Here is a 21066-nt window from a genome sequence, read left to right on the forward strand (position 1 = left end):
GCCTGCAATGCGGGAGTCTGGGATTCAATCCTGGGTCAGGAAGATCCCCTAGACAAGGGAATGGCTACCCACTCCAATATTCTTGCCTGGAGAATTCCATGGACAGAGGAGCCTGGTGAGCTACAGTGCATAGGTTTGCAAAGAGTGGGACATGACTGAAATGACTTAACAGGGCACACACACAAGATTACCACAAAGGTATAATAGTTTAAATGTGTTGGTTCACAAGATCTTAGTGATGTACAGACAATCATTAATATTAAGATAAAGGAAAAATTCTCAAGTATTTTCTTCTGATTTCTTTTCAGAATATGCCAATACAGGCAGACCTCAGAGATACTGTGGGTTTCCAGACCACCACCATAAAGATGATATGACAGTAAAGGAGGTCACACGAATACTTGGTTCCCAGTGCGTGTAAAAGTTATGTGTACACTATACTGTAATCTAGTAAGTGTCAATAGCATTATGTCTAAAAAACCATGTATGTACCTTAATTAAAAATACTTCATTGCTAAAAAAAATGCTATCATTTGAACTCTTCAGTGAGCTATAATAACAACAGCAAATATCACTGATCACAGTGAATATTGTGAGAATTATTTGACTGTGAGATCACAGTGAAATACTGTGAGAATTACCAAGATGTGACAGGAGATTCAAAGTGCTGCTGGGAAAATGGAGCTGACAGGCTTGCTTAGTTAGACCTTGTGCCAGGTTGCCACAGACCTTCAATGTTGTAATAATATTACAATTTTGTAACAACAACAAAAAACCACAGTATCCATGGAGTGCAATTTAAAAAAACCAATAAATCAAAGTATGTAGATATCTCAAGTAGAAAAATGGTGAAAAATGCTGGACTCTCCTTCCTATACTGCCCTCTTCTTCTGGATCTTGGTCCTGAAAATCCTCAATGCCTCTCTGACTCCTTCAGAAGGATTTTTGATACATTGACCAACCTTTTGTTCCCAACCTGAGGGATATATAAAACAGTGCAACCTGCTGTTGCCAAAAGCATAAGTTTAGCTGTAGCAATTTTTTAAAATTAATTAATTTGTTTTAATTGGATGTTAATTAGTTTACAGTATTGTAGTAGCTTTTGCCATGCATTGACATGAATCAGCCATGGGTGTTCATGTGTCCCCCATTCTGAATCCCTCTCCTACCTTCCTCTCCATCCCATCCCTCAGGGTCATCTCAGTGCACTGGCCCTGAGTGCCCTGTCTCATGCATCAAACTTGGCCTGTAGAATTTTTGATCCCACTTTTGAAGTGAGATGATTTCTCCCTTTGTAAAATAACTGAGATGTGCAGCTCTAGGTCTGTTCTCACAGCTTTAGTATCAGACAATTTCCTTCAAAAATGCAGAATTATTCTCTACATCACCACTCCCAACTGGAAATAACTTCTGATTCAGCTTTCTTCTTTTAGTTCACACTGACTGCTCTGCTCTAGGAACCAAACAAGGTCAAGAAAATTTCCTGCTGCTGTCTGGTTCATATCTTAACCTGTGCTACTTACTTTAAAAAGAGAAATTTGGTAGCTTTTTCTTAGCTTTGCACCAGTGGGCTTCCTTTCTTAACATCTTCCTACTCCCTTCTCTTGCCTCCATTGTTTTCTGAATATTTATTTCTTTTTTATTGTTCTGGGATTCAGACTTTTTCCAATACTTGTTTTGAAATAAAGTTTGGATTTATACTTCTTTCTCTCCTTATTTCTTTCAGGAAAGTTTTTAGAAGATAAGAGAGGAACACTGATTAATCCAACCATGTTATTAACACTGGTATTAATAACAGCCATATTAGCACTAGATGTTTTATTTGTAAATTTAAATAATAATTTTCATGGCTGAATTTCTGTAAATCTCTTCACCAAGAAAGCTGGCTGAAATTTGTGTGCTAGCAAAATAAATGCAGAATGATTAGAAAAAAAATGAATCACTTGATATTATTGTCAATTGATTACAGTGGCTATGATGACATTTTACAGAAGGAGATAAAAAACAAAACTTTTCAGGTCTTCCCTGGTGGCTCAGAGTAAAAGAACCTGCTTGCCAATGCAGGAGACACAGATTCAATCCCCGATCCAGGAAAATCCAAATGCTCGAAGCAAGTAATCCTAGGCACACAACTATTGAGCCTCTGCTCTAAAGCCCAAGAATCACAACTACTGAGTGCAAGTGCTGAGACCAGTGAAGCTCACGTGTGTTAGAGCTAGTGCTCCGCAACAAGAGAAGCCACTGCAATGAGAAGCCCATGCACCGCAACTAGAGAGTGGGCCCCACTCACTGCAACCAGAGAAAATCTCATGCAGCAATGAAGACCCAGAGCAGACAAAATAAATAAATAAATAAAATTTTTAAAGCAAAACTTTTAGATATTATGCTCTTTTAAGATTTCACTCTTCTTTGAACAGTTTCTTCTCTTCTTCTTCTAAGTGTATGCTATTTAAATTTATGTAATTTTGTAATGAAGTGCACATTAACATCATTTAAATACAACAATAAAAACAACAGCAATAATAAAAAATTTCAACATTATCCAGTTATAAGGATTTAATATTATGGAAAATTATAATGGTAGTACTATTTTGGTGGAAAATGATAATAACAGTATTTTTCTTATTTTGCCCCTATAGACAATTTTACAATATACCTTAATTACTAGTAAGATACCTAAAGTCCCCAAAGTCTTCATCATTGCTATTTGGGGAAAAGCAATTAAATTCTCAGTACGCTGTGTATGCTTTTTTAAAGAAATCATATAAGCAGGAGGGTTTATAAAGAAGAGGGTTCCTGGTGTTGGGTATGTGAGTTGGACGAGAACAGCAGATTCCAGCCATACTTCCAGTGGTTCCAAACATAAGTGGGGACAGATGGTAACACTACAGGAGAAAATTTCACTCCTGTTCACATAATAATATGAGGGAGAGGCTATTATTTCATTATGAGGGTAACATTTTTCTTCATGACAACTCCTGGTTGAACCTATACCACAGCAAATCAAATTAACCCAAACTGGGTAAGTGGGGCAAAAATAAGTTGTCTTGAAAAAACAAAGAGACTTCCTATGAGTTTTCTGCAAAGGGAAATCAGCTAAGTTAATTCCTCATGAAAGGAGACTAGAAAGATTGATTTAACAAAGAACAAATATGTGTTGTGTGCCAGGTACTGTTATAGATTCTCAGAAGGCATCATTAAGAGACAATACACTGACTTTGTAAAGATTATATCCCACTAGGGGAGCAGGTAATACACAATAAACACAGTAAATAGATAAATGATATGGGATTTCAGAAGGTGTTATATGTCATGGGGAAATGAAGGAGAGTGAAGAGGGTATGGAGTGTATGAGGGCACCAATAGGATGATCAGAGTGGGTCTCATTGAATAAATACCATTGGAGGTAAGATTGAAATGAAGTTAGGGATTTTGTCAGATAGCTAATCACGGGGAAGAGCAAAGGGGAACAGCAAAGAGACCAGTGTAACTTGACTGATTGAACTCAGGGGAGAAAGGGAGGAAATTAGACTGGAAGAGTAAACAGAAAAAGACATTACAGAGGTTGTAGTCTTTCTTAGAATTTGAGTTTATGGAGAATTTCCTGGTGGTCCACCGGTTAGGACTCCACACTTTCATGCCAAGTGTCCAGGTTCCATCTCTGGAACTCTGTGTGACTAAGATCACACAAGCTGTGTGGTGTGGCAATGAATAAATAAGTTTGAATTTACAATCTGAGCTGAAGTGTGGTAGGAGGGTTATAAGAAAAAGCATGATGATGGAAGGTGATTTACAGGCAAGGTTAGAAGCAAGAAGCTATTAATAACAATACTAGAACTGTTAATAATAATAACTAAGACATGACATGGACTCACTTGATAGCTAGAGAAGTGAAAATAAGTGGTAAGATTCTGTGTGTATGCATTTCATAATTGATCCAACAACTAGAGTTCAGGGGAATTTTGAAATAAAGGTCTAATGAGGTAGGTTGAAGAGAGAGAGGAAAGAATAAGAGTGGAGACCATCAATTTAGACATTGTTTGTGAGAAGCTTTGATGTAAAGATCAGGGAAAATGGACAGTGAAGAAAAACAGAGAGAAAGGAAGACTTTAAAAATTTTTTATGATAGAAGAAATAATAGCCTGTTCCTTTGCTGAAGAGAATGTTACATTAGAGAAAGGACAAATAATTATGGAAGAGAGAATGGCACTGTGGGAGTGCACACCTGATTAAGCAAATGGGTATCATCGAAAACACAAGCAAGAGCTTTGGCCTTAAAAAAGCACAGATTGGGCAGGGAGAAAGGCTCGTGAGGAAGAGAATATCTGTATGATTCATGTTGTTATATGACAGAAACTAACACACCATTATAAAGCAATTATCCTCTGTTAAAAATAAATTAAAAAGAATGTAAAATCACTTTCTAATAATATAGACACAAATGATAGTGAGTCTGGAAGTTCTTTTCAATTGCTTCAAATTTCTTATAGACAAGGAAGCAAGGTCAGCATTGGGCAGTCAATATGGAGAAGGTTGGCTGGAGGTTTGAAATGGTTATCCAGGAGTGATGAGGATGAATGGACTTGACGGTTGTAAATAAGTCCTTGAATACACTGTAACTTGATCAAACAGAAGTTTAATTTCAGCTACGGTGTGAATTCAAATATAGTTGAATTTCAGCAAGTATTTAGCAAAAATCAATATTAGCATTCTGTGCATGTCAATTTAACAAAGAAATCTCTTGCATCATTGATGAATTCCGTTAGGGTTTGATATGTTTATGTTAATAACTAAGACAAAAGTGAATCAAGGAAGTTATATGCCTGGATTTCTTTCATTGGTCAGTGATATTAGTTTTCGTGAAGTACAAAACTTTTTGAATACCAGAAGAAATGTTCCTCCATTTTTGTGTTATTCACAATATAATGGCTACAAATATGACACACTTTTAAGTTTAATGTGCATCATTTCCACCACTTTCTTAAGCCTAGACAATCAAAAAACCATAAACCACACTTATAATTTGTAGAATTTACCAATTCCTTGGCATAAATACTTCCACCATGACCAACTGCAAGCTGTTAATGTGGTTCACTGAACATGAATTTGGGAATAAATGAGCAGGCCATTTTACGGCATGGCCAACATACAGATACAATAAAAGTGATAAACTCTAAAATACTAAAATAGGAACATCTAAAATGATGAAGGAGTGATATTTTGTGTAATTTTGTTGTTGTTTAGTTGCTAAGTTGTGTCTAACTCTTTGTGACCCCATGGACTGCAGCACATCAGGCTTCTCTGTCCACTATCTCCTGGAGTTTGCTCAAATTCATGTCCATTGAGTTGGTGCTGCTGTCTAACGATTTCATCCTCTGTCACCTGCTTCTCCTTTTGCTTTCACTCTTCCCCAGCATCAGGGTCTTTTCCATTGAGTTGGCTCTTCTCATCAGGCGACTAAAGTACTGGAGCTTCAGCGTTAGCATCAGTCCTTCCAATGAAATCTAGGGTTGATTTTCTTTAGGATCAACTGGTTTAATCTTGCTGTCCAAGGGACTTTCAAGAGTCATCTCCAGCACTATAACTCAGAAGCAGCAGTTCTTTGGTGCTCAGCATTCTTTATGGTCCAACTCTCACATCCATTATTACTAAAATGTCTGCTAGAGATTAAACCAATTGACATCCCCATCTGTGTGTATTTCACCACCTTCGAGAAAATAAATGTGGCAAACATTTTAATCTTTGTCAAAATAGTATATCATTGAATTTTAATTTGAGTTTCTGTTTTGAATATTTGTATATTTTTTCCTCACTAAAAAGTATGTTATAGTTTTAGTGGCTTCACTTAGGAGTGCTGTGCTGCCATTTTTCTGTTTCACAACAAATATTTCTTTCAGGTGATGTAATTCTGTTAAGAAATCATGATTTTCTATTTTTCTGTTTTTTCCTTATCATACTTTCATGTGGATACAGAAGTTTATCTATTTATATATGAACAAGTTGGATTTGGGGGGCAAGTTATCAGGAGGTTTATATGGCATGGGGGATAGGATATTTTCCCCAGATTCTTGGCTCATTGGTCCTCTCTTCAGTTGTAACATTTTTACTGTCTTTGTGGTAACATACTTTTCTCTTCATCATTACATGCACACTGACTTGTTTTTTTTCTGGTATTCTGGAGAAATTCACTCTCAATGTGAGGCATTCTCTTTCTGAGACTGATAATTTTCTGCTGTTTTCAGTATTTTTTTTTTCATTTATTTTTATAAGTTGGAGGCTAATTACTTTACAATATTGTAGTGGTTTTTGCCATACATTGACATGAATCAGCCATGGATTTACATGTGTTCCCCATTCTGAACCCCCCTCCCACCTCCCTCCCCGTCGCATCCCTCTGGGTCATCCCAGTGCTCCAGTCCTGAGCACTTGTCTCATGCATCCAACCTGGACTGGTGATCCGTTTCACCCTTGATAATATACATGTTTCAATGCTATTCTCTCAGAACATCCCACCCTCGCCTTCTCCCACAGAGTCCAAAAGTCTGGCTTATACATCTGTGTCTCTTTTTCTGTCTTGCATATAGGGTTATCGTTACCATCTTTCTAAATTCCATATATATGTGTTAGTATACTGTATTGGTATTTATCTTTCTGGCTTACTTCACTCTGTATAATGGGCTCCAGTTCCATCCATCTCATTAGAACTGATTCAAATATATTCTCTTTAATGGCTGAGTAATATTCCATTATATATATGTACCATAGCTTTCTTATCCATTCATCTGCTGATGGACATCTAGGTTGCTTCCATGTCCTGGCTATTATAAACAGTGCTGTGATGAACATTGGGGTATACGTGTCTTTTTCAGTTCTGGTTTCCTCGGTGGGTATGCCCAGGAGTGGAATTGCTGGGTCATATGTTTTCAGTATTCTTTTGCTACTAAAACTTCTTAGTACTTTGGGATTTTCCTGCATAAATAGCCCTGTTGCTGCTATGCCCTCTTCTGACGCTGACACCAATTCTGCTGATTCCCTCTGCCTACACATGACTTGAAGTTTTTGGGTTTGCAAATTTTTTTTTTCTAGTTTCATGAAGGTTTAGGTTGTGGAGCACCTACTCTTATTTTTTTTAAGCAGATATTTAGGACTATTGCTGTTTCTACTTGTACCAGAAATGAGAACTGTGCCTACTATGTCCATTTAAAAATATTTAAATTTTTACAAATATATCTGACAAGACTCTTTTTAGATACACTAATTTTAATGCTACAATGAGGCTAAAACTGAGGCCTGTTCTTTTGTAGTATTCACTAAATATCTGCTTTTATTCTTTATGAGTTGCTTTATAGGTTTAACTCAGCATCCTAAATATGCTTCTTAGTTCTATGTATCACATATATCACACTGACTCAGAATTTATCACAAATTTCTGTCCTTAATTATGTTGCAAGTGAATTTAATTCTAGCATTTCTAACCATTTTACTCACCATAGATCATCCTTATATACTTTCAGATGATGAACTTGCTTCATTTAACCCATACAGTCTACTAGAGGAGCTTTACTAATGCCCTTGTTATCACTCCTTCTCAGAGCGATGGAGAACATTACCACAGTGAATGAGTTTCTCCTGCTGGAACTGACCTCCACTCAGGAGCTGCAGCCTGTTCTCTTTATGACCCTCCTGATTATATACATGATCGACCTGTTTGGAAACGGGTCCATATTAGTGGTTGTCTTCTCGGAGCCAAGGCTCTACACCCCTATGTATTTTTTCCTGGGAAATCTTTCTTGTCTGGATATCTGCTATTCTTCAGTGACATTGCCCATACTAATGGCAAACCTCCTGTCTGCTCACAAGGCCATATCTTTCCTGGGCTGCATCACTCAGCTACACTTCTTCCACTTTTTGGGCTGTACTGAGTCCATCTTGCTGGCCATTATGGGTTTTGACCGATTTGTGGCCATCTGTTATCCACTTCGCTACACTGTTATCATGAACCTCAAGGTGTGTATTCTCCTGGCAACTGTGGCCTGGATCACCAGCTTCTTTTATGCTCTGATGCATTCTGTCATGACTGCACATCTGAACTTTTGCCACTCTTTGAAACTGAACTACTTCTTCTGCGATGTGAAGCCCCTCTTGGAATTGGCTTGTGGTGACATTTGGCTCAATCAGTGGCTCATTTTTATTGTCACTGGCAGCTTAGCTATGGCAGCATGCTTTCTCACTTTCCTCTCTTACTTGTATATCATCAGCTTCCTTCTGCTCAAGAACCGTACCTGCCGTGGGCTCCACAAGGCTCTGTCCACATGTGCCTCCCATTTCATGGTCGTATCTCTGTTTTATGGAACAGTGGGGCTCACCTACATTTCCCCAACCTCTGCCACCTCTGTGATACAGGAGCGGTATGTGGCTGTCATACACACCACTGTCACTTCACTGCTGAATCCACTGATATACACCCTTAGGAATAAACAAGTGAAGTTGGCTTTGAAGAGAGTCTTTGGGAGGAAACTGAAGCTATCTGTCTAAAGAAAATCATTGACCACACAGGAATAAATAAAAACCGTGATTTTTATGACATTCGTTTTCTTATATCTAATAAATTGATACATTTCTTGAATTCTTTTTTCATTTCAGAAATGGTAAGGAGATGAGAGCCATCAAGGATGATCATTAATTTTTATTTATTTATGTTAACACCAAGAAATGTCTATAGTGTAGAATTAGGCTTTGAATAGAGCAAGGGTGTGATAAAGGTTTTTATTTGCTCTTCACATAATAAAATTGTTTTGAACTGAGTTTTCCTTCCTACTAACTAATCCTCTTTATGCATAGAAGAATATATTAAAAGAATAATCTTGAGATTAGTATGCAGGCTTTACTTTCAAAGACAACTTCATTTGTGACAATTTATTCTCTCTAGGCATGGTTTAATTTAATTTTTTTCTGGTAATAAGAGCAATTTAAAAAAAAAGTTTCACCATTATGGAATTTATACATAACTAAAATGAATCAGATAACATATACATACAAGTATATATACAAGTATATATTGTGTACAATATATACATACAAGATAATATAAACATACAAGTACAGCAGAAAATGGCAGGTGAAAAAGACATTCTAAATGTTAATTCAAGGTAAAATCTAGGATGAATAGAAAGCAAATTTCTAAAAGAGAAACCATATTATATTTGATCCTTGATAAATTACCAGAAAGGTATAACAGTCTAAGCGTAGTGGTCTGCAAGATACTAGTGATGTAATAGTTGGAGAAGTCTTGAGACTACTGGAAGAATAAAACTGAAATCCAGAGGCAGGAGACTGAAGCCCAAAACCTCAGAACACCAGAGAACTCCTGACTACGGGAACATTAAGTAATAAGAGATCATCCAAAAGCCTCCATACCTACACTGAAACCGACCACCACCCAAGAGCCAATAAATTCCAGAGCAAGACATACCACGCAAATTCTCCAGCAACGCAGGAACATAGCCCTGAGTGTCAACATACAGGCTGCCCAAAGTCACACCTAACACATAGACCCATCTCAAAACTCACTACTGGACACTCCATTGCACTCCAGAGAGAAGAAATCCAGTTCTACGCACCAGAACACCGATGCAATCTTCCCTAACCAGGAAACCTCGACAAGCCAATCGTCCAACCCCACGCACTGGGAGAAACCTCCACAATAAAAAGGAACCACAGACCATCAGAATACAGAAAGGCCACTCCAAACACAGCAATCTAAACAAGATGAAAAGGCAGAGAAATACCCAGTAGGTAAAGGATCATGAAAAATGCCCACCAAGTCAAACAAAAGAGGAGGAGATAGGGAATCTACCTGAAAAATAATTTAGAATAATGATAATAAAAATGATCCAAAATCTTGAAAACAAAATGGAGTTACAGATAAATAGCCTGGAGACAAAGACTGAGAAGATGCAAGAAATGTTTAACAAGGACCTAGAAGAAATAAAAAAGAGTCAATTAAAAATGAATAATGCAATAAATGAGATCAAAAACACTCTGGAGGGAACCAACAGTAGAATAATGGAGGCAGAAATAGGATAAGTGAGGTAGAAGATAAAATGGTGGAAATAAATGAAGCAGAGAGAAAAAAAAGAAAAAAGGATCAAAAGAAATGAGGACAACCTCAGGGACCTCTGGGACAATGTGAAATACCCCAACATTAGAATCATAGGAGTCCCAGAAGAAGAAGACAAAAAGGAAGGCCATGAGAAAATACTCGAGGAGATAATAGCTCAAAACTTCCCTAAAATGGGGAAGGAAATAGTTACACAGGTCCAAGAAACCCAGAGAGTCCCAAACAGGATAAACCCAAGGCAAAACACCCCAAGACACATATTAATCAAATTAACAAAGATCAAACACAAAGAACAAATATTAAAAGCAGCAAGGGAGAAACAACAAATAACACACAAAGGGATTCCCATAAGGATAACAGCTGGTCTAGCAATAGAAACTCTTGAGGCCAGAAGGGAATGGCAGGACATACTTAAAGTAATAAAGGAGAATAACCTACAACCCAGATTACTGTACCCAGCAAGAGTCTCATTCAGATATGAAGGAGAATTCAAAAGCTTTACAGATAAGCAAAAGCTGAGAGAATTCAGCACCACCAAACCAGCTCTTCAACAAATGCTAAAGGATCTTCTCTAGACAGGAAACACAGAAAGGTTGTATAAACATGAACCCAAAACAATAAAGTAAATGGCAAAGGGACCATACCTATCAATAATTACCTTAAATATAAATGGGTTGAATGCCCCAACCAAAAGACAAAGACTGGCTGAATGGATACAAAAACAAGACCCCTATATGTGCTGTCTACAAGACCCACCTCAAAACAAGGGACACAAACAGACTGAAAGTGAAGGGCTGGAAAAAAGTATTTCACGGAAACAGAGACCAAAAGAAAGCAGGAGTCGCAATACTCATATCAGATAAAATAGACTTTAAAATAAAGGCTATGAAAAGAGACAAAGAAGGACACTACATAATGATCAAAGGATCAATCCAAGAAGAAGATATAACAATTATAAATATATATGCACCCAACATAGGAGCACCACAATATGTAAGGCAAATGCTAACGAGGATGAAAGGGGAAATTAACAATAACACAATAACAGTGGGAGACTTTAATACCCCACTCACACCTATGTATAGATCAACTAAATAGAAAATTAACAAGGAAACACAAACTTTAAATGACACAATGGACCAACTAGACCTAATTGATATCTATAGGACATTTCACCCCAAAACAATCAATTTCACCTTTTTCTCAAGTGCACAGGGAGCCTTCTCCAGAATAGATCACATCCTGGGCCATAAATCTAGCCTTGGTAAATTCAAAAAAATTGAAATCATTCCAGTCATCTTTTCTGACCACAAGATACTAGTGATGTAGAAATAATCATTAATGTTAGGATAAATGAAATCTTCTCAAATATTTTCTTATGACTTCTTTTCAGAATATGCCAGTACAGGCATACCTCAGAGATGCTGCGGGTTTGTTTCCAGCCCTAAAGCAGATGTGGCAATAAAGCAAGTCATATGAAAAAAAGTCATACTTTTTTCCCCAGTGCATATGTTCATACCATAATGTGTAATCTATTAAATATACAATAGAATTATGTCTAAAAACAAAGTATGTACCTTCATTAAAAACACTTTATTGCTGAAAAATCCTCACCATCATCTGGACCTTTAGTGAGCTGTAGTATAGCATCAAAGATCACTGATCGCAGATAACCATAACAAATATAAAAACCCTGGAAAATTTTGAAATATTATGAGAATTACCAAATGTGACAGGAGATTCAAAGTGGGCAAATGCTGTTTGGAAAATTGTGCTGACAGGCTTGCTCAATGCTGGGCTGCCACAGATCTTCAATTTGTAAAAAAAAAAAAAAAAAGCACAGTATCTGTGGACTGCAGTAAACTGAAATACAATAAATCAAGGTATGCTTGTACCTCAAGGAGAAAAATGGTTAAAAAATGCTGGACCCTCCTTTCTGCACTGCCCTACTCTTCCAGATCTTAGTCTTGCAAATCCTCACTGCCTGGTTAGCTCTCTGACTCCTTCAAAAGGATTTTTAATATGTTGACTGACTTTCAGGTCTCCTCTTGAAGGTTTGTGTAAAACTGTTGCGAAAAGTGTAAATTTAGCTGAAGCTTTTGGATCTGGTTTTTGAAGTGAGGTGATTTCTTTCTTTGTAAACCAACTGAGATTTGCAGTTGTAGATCTGTTCTCACAGCTTTAATAACAGACTATTTCCTTCAAATACACAGAGTTTCTCTCTACATCATCACTTTCTTCCTGAAATAATTCTACCAAATGTGGCTTACTCCTTTGATTCTTTGAGTCCATGCTGACTACTCCTAGAAACCAAATCAGGTCAAGAAAAATTCCTACTGCTGACTGATTAATATTTTAGCTTATGCAACTTACTTAACAAAGGGAAATTCAGCAGCTTTTCCTTAGCTTTGCAGCAGTGGGCTTCCCTTCTTAACATCTTCCTACCCCCTTGTTTTATCTTCATTGTTTTCTAAGCATTTATTTCTATTTTATTGTTCTGGGATTCAGACTCTTCTTAATTTTTTTAAAATAAAGTTTGGATTTATTCTTCTATCATTTCATTTAGGAAAATTTTTAGAAGATAAGAAGGGAACACTGACTTAATCTAACCATATTAACATTGGATGTTTTACTTGTAGATTTAGGTGATATCTAGAATAATCTTCATGGCTGAATTTCTGTGAATCTCTTCACCAAGAAAACTGGCTGAAATTTGTGGGGCAGAAAAATATATACATAATGATTAGAATAAAAATGTGAAATGCCTAACATTGTCAATTGATTACAGTGGCTATGATGATATTTTACAGAAGAATATAAAAGGCAAAACTTTTAAATATTATGCTATCTTAATATTTTGCTCTGTTGAGTAATATTCTATTGTGTATATGTACCACAGCTTTATTACTCAGCCATTAAAAATAATACACTTGAATCAGTTCTAATGAGATGGATGAAACTGGAGCCCATTATACAGAGTGAAGTAAGCCAGAAAGATAAACACCAATACAGTATACTAACACATATATATGGAATTTAAAGAGATGATAATGGTAACCCTATATGCAAGACAGAAAAAGAGACACAGATGTATAGAACAGACTTTTGGACTCTGTGGGAGAAGGCAAGGGTGGGATGTTCTGAGAGAATAGCATTGAAACATGTATATTATCAAGTGTGAAACAGATCGCCAGCCCAGGTTGGATGCATGAGACAAGTGCTCAGGGCTGGTGCACTGGGATGACCCAGAGGGATGGGATGGGGAGGGAGGTGGGAGGAGGGATCAGAATGGGGAACACATGTAAATCCATGGCTGATTCATGTCAATGTATGGCAAAAACCACTACAATATTGTAAAGTAATTAGCCTCCAACTAATAAAAATAAATGAAAAAAAAATAGATTTTACTCTGTTGAACAATTGCCTCTATTTCTCTATTATTTTTATCACAATGAACTTGCCCCAAATTTCTTAGATGGAAAATAACAGGGAGTTGGAGAGGGCATAACCATTGCTTCTATATGGGAATAAAGATTTAAATTGTCAAACAAATGTATTTTGATACTTTAGGTATAAGGAAATAGATGTGGAATAGTGAGAAATAGAAATAGTATACTGTGAGAAGATGCGATTTTACCTTCTGCATTATTTATTATTTGTAAAATTCTCATATAGAAATACTTTCACTGTACTATTTTCTATTGTCATTTCTATTAAAATGACAATCATTTATTAGCTCAGTTGTTGGTTCTGTAGGTTAGAATTCCAGGTGTGATATGTCTGGGTTTTCTGCTAAGTTTATCAAATGGCTGAAATCAAGCTGTTGGCTGGGCTGCATTCCTTTCTGGAATCCAAGCTCATTCAGGTTGTTGGCCAAATTCCTTACAGTTGTAGAAAAGAGATTTTCATTTCCTTGTTGAATGTCAGTTGGAGCTACTGCTGATTTTTAGAGGCTGCCTACACTTCTAATCATGTTTAAGCAACAGTGGAGAACTTCTCACACTTAAATTCCTTTTCTAATTTAACTTTGACCTTTTCAACTCAGATTTAAAGGGCCCACATGATTATGTCAGACCCACCTGGAAAATCTCCCTATTTTAATGCTAATTAACTTGAGGATATCATTACTTCTGCAAAATATACATATTTTGCCATATAATATAATTATGGAAGTAATATCACCTTATGTTCATATGTTCTGCCTGTACTCAAAGGGAGATCATGCACAGGTTAGGTTTGTTAGGATTTATCTTGGCATTTTGCCTACAACATACACCCATCTTAAAAGTTGTTATGTGACTCAAATGAGACAAATACTATAAAAATATAGTCTTTAAAAACTTAAGTTTCTATAATTACATGCTATTTAAATTTATAGAATTATATAATGAAGGTCACTTGAACATCATTTTAAATACAACAATAAAAGCAACAACAATCATAATAATGTTCAACTATATCCAGCAATAAGGATATAACATTATGGAAAATTTATAATGGCAGTATTATTTTGTGCAAAATAATAATAGCAGTATTGTTCTTTTAAATTCTGCCACCGTAAACAATTTTATGTGTGCATGCTAAATCACTTTAGTCATGTCCAACTCTTTCCAACCTTATGAACTGTAGCCTGCCAAGGGTCCTCTGTCCATGGGATTCTCCAGGTAAGAATACTGGAGTGGGTTGCCATGCCCTCCCCCAGGATCTTCCCAACCCAGAGATTGAACCCTGTCTCTAATGGTCCCTGTATTGGCAGGTGGGTTATTTACCACTAGTGCCACCTGGGGAAACACATAAACAATTTTATAATATACCCTAATTACTAGTAAGATATTCAAAGTCCCCAAAGTCTTCATCATTGCTATTTGGGGGAAAGTAATTAGATTTTCATTACACTGTGTATGCTTTACTAAAGAAATTATATAAACAGGAGGAAAGAAGAGAGTTCCTGGTATTAGGCATGTGAGTTTGAAGAGAGCAGCAGCTTCCTGTCACACTTATGGTGGTTCCAAACATAGTGGGCAGAGATGGTAACACTGAAGGAGACAATTTCATTCCTGTTCACATAAGAATGTGAGGGAGAGGCTAATCCTTCTTTATTAGGGTAACATTTTCCTGCTTGACAACTCTTGTTTGAACCATTATGACAGCAAATCACATTAAACCAAACTGGGTAAGTGGGGCTAACATAAGTTGTCTTGGAAAAACAAAGAGACTTCCTTATGAGTCTTCTGCAAAGAGAAATTAACTAAGTTAATTCTTTACGAAAGGAGATTTGGAAGACTGACTTAACAATGAACAAATATGTATTGTGTGCCAGGGACTGTTCTAGATGCTCAGAATGCATCATTAACAGTCAAAACACTGATTTTGTAAAACTTATATCCTACTAGTCGTTGAGTTGTGGCCAACTCTTTGCAACCCTATGGACTGTAGCTTATTAGGCTCCTCTGTCCATGGGAATTCTCCAGGCAAGAATATTGGAGTGAGTTGCCATTCCCTTTTCCAGAGGGAGCTTCCAGACCCAGGCATCAAACCTGAATCTCCTGCATTGCAGGAAATTCTTTACTGACGTGTCACTAGGAGAGCCCATATCCAACTAGGGGAATAGGCAATCCACAATAAGCAGAATAAATAGATAAATTATATATGGGATTGCAGAAGGTGCTAAGTGTCATGGGGAAATGAAAGGAGCATGAGAGTGTGGAAGAGCACCAATAGAATGATCAGAGTGTTTTCATTAAATAAATGTTATTTGAGGTAAGATTTAAATAAAGTTAAGACTTTTGTCAGACAGCTAGTCATGGAGAAGAGCAAAGGGGAATAACAAAGAGGCCAGTGTGACTTGACTGAGTGAACAAAGGGGAGAAAGGGGGGAAATTAGGCTGGAAGTGCGAAAAGAAAAAGACTTTACAGAGCTTGTAGCATTTTTTAAAGAATCTGATTTTATAAGGAATTCCCTAGTGGTCCAGTGGTTATGACTAAGTGCTTTCACTGTGGTGGGCCCTAGTTCTCTCCTTGGAGGGGGAAATAAGATTTCCACAAACTGGGCAAAGCAGCAAAAAAAAAAAAAATTGAATTTACAATCTGAGCTAGGGTGATTGGAGGGTTATGAGTAGAAGCATGATGACGGAAGGTGATTTACACATAATTGGGCTTCCCTGGTGGCTCAGCCAGTAAAGAATCTGCCTGCAACGCAGGAGACCTGGGTTCAATCCCTAGGTGGGGAAGATCCCCTGGAGGAGAGTATGGCAACCCACTCCAGATTTCTTGCCTGGAGAATCCTCATGGACAGAGGAGCCTGGTGAGCTACAGCCCATGGGGTCACAAAGAGTTGGACACGACCAAGCGACTAAGCACTGCACTGGGCAAGATTAGAAACATTAAACTATTGAGAATAAGATTATAACTATTAACTGAGACATAGTGAGGACTCGGTAGCTAGAGAAGTGAAAATAAGCAGTAAGATTCTGTGTATAAACATTTCATAATTGATCCAACAACTAGGAATTGGGGGAATATTGAGATAAAGGTCTAACAAAGTAAGTTTGAGAGATGGCAAAGAATAGGAATGGAGACCACCAGTTTAGTTATTGTTTTTGAGAAGTTTTGATATAAATATCAGAAAAATGGGATGGTAAAGAAAAATAGTGAAAAAGGAAGACAACAAATTTTTTATGTTAGGAGAAATAATAGCCTGTTCCTTTGCTGAAGAGAATGCTTCATCAGAGAAAGAAAAAAGAATTATGAAGGAGAGAGTAGCATTGCTGGAGTGCACACTTGATTAAGTGAGGGGGTGTCATCAAAAGAACAAGTGAGAGGGTTGGCTTGTGCTTTTTGGAGGTGGGAGGGGGGTTCAGGATGGGGAACACATGTACACCCATGGCTGATTCATGTCAATGTATGCCAAAAACCACTATAATATTAAAAAAAAATTAAAAAAAACACAGATGGGGCGTTGTAGGGGGAAGCTCAAAAGGAGGAGATATTTGTATACTTATGGCTGATTCACATTGTTTTACAGCAGAAAGCAACACAGCATTGTAAAGCAATTATCCTCCAATCAAAACTGAATTTTTAAAAAAGCACAGACAATCACTCTCTAGTAATATAGACACAGATGGGAAAGCAGACTTGTACATAGAAGCGAACACATGTGATGCTGAGTCTGGAAGTTCTTTTCAATTACTTCAAATTTCTCACAGACAAGAAAGCAAGATCAGCATTTGAGAATAAATAAAGAGAAAAAGCATAGCTGGAGGTTTGAAATGGTTATCCGGGAGTGTGTGAGTGTGAATGGACTTGAATAAGTCCTTGAATACAGTCTAACTTGATCAAATAGTAGTTCAATTTCAGCTATAGTGTGGCTATAGATTCAAGCATTTAGCAAAAATCAACAATAGTATTCTGTGAATGTCAATTCAACAAAGAAGTCTCTCGCATCATAGATGAATTCCATTAGTGTTTGATATGTTTGTCTATGTTAATAAGTAAGACAAAAGTGAATCAAGGAAGTTATATGTCTGAATTTCTCTCATTTGTCAGTGACATTAGTTTTCCTAAAAGTACAAAACTTTTTGAATACTGGAAGAAACATTCCTCCACTTTTTTGTGTTATTTACAAGATAATGGCTACAAACACAACACACTTTTAAGTTTAAACTGCATCACCAACAGGGCTTCCCCAGTGGCTCAGATAGTAAAGAATCTGCCTTTAATGCAGGAGACCCAGATCAGCTCCCTGGGTCAAGAAGTTCCCATGAAGAAGAGAATGGCAACCCACTCTGTATTCTTGCCTGGAGAATCCCTTGGACAGAGGAGCCTGGCCAGGCTATAATCCATGGAGTCGCAAAGAGTCAAACACAACTGAAGGTACTCAGCAGGCAGACATCATTAACATATTTCCACCACTTTCTTAAGCCTATACAATCAACAAAACCATGAATCAGTCTCATAATTTGTAGAATTACCAGCTCCTTGGCATAAATACTTCCACTGTGACTAGTTGCAAGCTATCAACATGATTCACTGAACATGAATTTGGGGATAAATGATCAGTAGCAAGCCATTTTGGAGACGGCAATGGCACCCCACTCCGGTACTCTTGCCTGGAAAATCCCATGGACGGAGGAGCCTAGTAGGCTGCAGACCATGGGATCGCCAAGAGTCGGACATGACTGAGCGACTTAAGTTTCACTTTTCACTGTCATGCATTGGAGAAGGAATTGGCAACCCACTCCAGTGTTCTTGCCTGGAGAATCCCAGGGACGGTGAGCCTGGTGGGTTGCCGTCTATGGGATCGCATGGAGTCGGACACGACCGCAGCGACTTAGCAGCAGCAGCAGCAAGCCATTTTATGGCATCTCCGTCATACGCATACAATAAAAGCAATAATCTCTAAAGCAAAGATAATAGGAACAAGTAAAATGATTAGGGAGTGATTTCTTGTTTAAGTTATCTCTGTTTTTAATAGAATTTACTCAATTGAAAATTTATGTAATTTCATTTTAAATAATGGTTGCGTTTAATATCTTGCCTACAAAATTTCTGGACATTAACAACAGCTTTTTTGAACCAGTAATAGCTAGCTCTAGTGTACCTTGGCTGTAGTGATTTCTAGTGGCATAAAGTACGGGATAAACTTTGTACAGTAAATGATAGATAAAATATTAATTCATTCTCCCTTTATAAAGAGTTCTCTTTTTTTTTTAAAGAAGGGCTTTCAACAGCCAGAACTTATTTTTATTAGCTGAATACCCAAGTCCCAGCATCTTGAACTGTAAGATATATATGGTATGATTAATTGTGAATTTCCTCTGTATTTTATGAAACTGCCCTCCCCCTCAAATATATTATCTACCCGTGGTACCACTATGTCTTTTTCTGCTCTCTTAATTCTCTGAGCATGACCAACTGATTCTACATTCAATCTACAAATGTCAGTCTCCGAAAGTGTGCAAGGCAGCGCAGTTTTTTGTTTAATTAATTTTTATTGGAATATAGTTGCTTTACAATCAGGGCAGCATAGTTGATTGACCCACTGACAATTGTTTTTAATGAGCTTCCAAATTGCTGCAGCCCAGGAAGACAGAATAGATGGGCCTTTTCTTCCTTTAGTGCATGTGTTTTACGCGAAAATTCAAAACTGTCTATAGCATTCATTTTAAAAGATTTGACTAATAGATGAAAGGCTGATAATGTTTATGCTGGGTGCTGATGCACACAGTTTATTTGCTGTGGGATTGTGCATTTTTACAGATCCAACTAATATTTTCTTGATAAATAATATCTTTTCCTCTGTGAAGCTTTTATTTTCTAGTTTCGTAGCCTGTTTCTGGAGCAATACCTGACTACAGAAATCTACACTTCCTCGTTCTCAATTTCAGAAAGAAAACCAGAGCTGTATTATGAAAGGAAAAAACCAAACAATTCTATTTGAGTTTATTATCTTGGGATTCTCCAACTTACATGAGTTGAAATTTTTACTTTTCACTATTTTCCTGGTAGCATATATCTGTACTTTGGGAGGAAATACCTTCATAATTTTGGTGACCATGACTGAACCATGCCTGCACACTCCCATGTATTTTTTTCTGGAAAACTTAGCTTTTCTTGACATCTGCTACACCACCACCAATGTTCCCCAGATGATGGTACATCTACTATCAGAGAGAAAAAGCATTTCTTATTTGGGTTGCATGCTTCAACTTTTTGCATTTATATTTTTTGTTGGGTCAGAGTCCCTGCTTCTGGCAGCTATGGCATATGATCGCTACATTGCAATCTGTAAGCCCTTAAGGTATTCAGTTATTATGAACAAGGTCCTGTATAACCGGTTAGCAGCCTCCTGCTGGACTGGTGGTTTCCTCAACTCAATGGTGCACACAGTACTGACATTCCGCCTGCCCTTCTGTGGCAACAATGAGATTCATTATTTCTTCTGTGACATCCCCCCTTTGCTGATCTTGTCTTGCGGAGACACTTCTGTCAATGAGTTGGCCCTACTATCCATTGGGGTCTTCATTGGTTGGACTCCTTTTTTGTGTATCATACTTTCCTACTTTTATATCATTTCTACCATTTTAAGGATCAGGTCTTCTCAGGGGAGGCAAAAGGCCTTTTCTACCTGTGCTTCCCACCTGATCATTGTCCTTCTCTATTATGGCAGCTCCATCTTCACATATCTACGACCCATATCAGCGTATTCACTGGAGAAAGACAGACTGATCTCAGTATTGTACAGTGTTGTCACCCCCATGTTAAACCCTATTATCTACTCTTTGAGGAATAAGGATATTAAAGAGGCTGCAAAAGCTGTGGGGAAAAAGTGGCAGGCTTCAAGCTCCCTCTCTTTTGCTGCGTAAACTTTTCTAAGAAAATGCCATATTACAAAACTGTCCCTCTTGCTTTTAGAGCTGACTTTTGCAAATTACTCTCAAGAAAAATTAAAAGTCAATGCAAATTTTCACAGCCAGTGATTAACAAACACTCTTGTTTAAAAAGTCTGTATGAAATATTTCAAATTTTTTTTTCAGAGATCAGTGAACTAAAAAGACAGGAATCACAAGGCCAACACTGAACAGAGTTGAAAATAAAAAACTGTGAAATTGGCATTAGGGACTCTCTTGTGAGGACTTCTGATGATCTTAGGAAGTGTTTGAGTTTCTGAACAGCATTTTAACATTTTTGTGAGATCAGAGGGCTAAAATTGGAATCTTGAGCTACCTAATTGAAATTTAGCTGGTATCCTCTATTTTATCCGGCAAATTTATCAATAACTCACGTGCCTGTGCTATGCTTAGTCACTCATAGGCCTAGTGGCTATCATATTGGACCATGTATACGTAGAACAATTCTACCTTTGCAGTTATCGAGTAGTGCTTCTCTGAAAGAAGAAAAATAAGATAGACAACTTGCTTTAAGAGATGTCACAACCAATTGCAAAG

General features: G+C 37.3%; 2 protein-coding genes across 2 annotated transcripts; both read left to right on the top strand.

The window, feature by feature from the left end:
• Positions 1 to 7596: 7596 nt before the first annotated feature.
• Positions 7597 to 8535, top strand: LOC122429973 (olfactory receptor 12D3-like). The gene has a single exon (XM_043450718.1). It carries the CDS (start codon positions 7597 to 7599, stop codon positions 8533 to 8535), a length of 939 nt encoding a protein of 312 aa, XP_043306653.1.
• A 10992-nt stretch (positions 8536 to 19527) lies between these two features.
• LOC122429239 (olfactory receptor 5V1-like) lies at positions 19528 to 20484 on the top strand. The gene has a single exon (XM_043449478.1). It carries the CDS (start codon positions 19528 to 19530, stop codon positions 20482 to 20484), a length of 957 nt encoding a protein of 318 aa, XP_043305413.1.
• Positions 20485 to 21066: the final 582 nt, after the last annotated feature.

Source organism: Cervus canadensis, chromosome 28 (assembly GCF_019320065.1).
Source record: "Cervus canadensis isolate Bull #8, Minnesota chromosome 28, ASM1932006v1, whole genome shotgun sequence".
NCBI lineage: Eukaryota > Metazoa > Chordata > Mammalia > Artiodactyla > Cervidae > Cervus > Cervus canadensis.

Coding starts and splice junctions, on each gene's coding strand:
- LOC122429973 (XM_043450718.1), top strand. CDS start 7,597: ATGGAGAACATTACCACAGTGAATGAGTTTCTCCTGCTGGAACTGACC.
- LOC122429239 (XM_043449478.1), top strand. CDS start 19,528: ATGAAAGGAAAAAACCAAACAATTCTATTTGAGTTTATTATCTTGGGA.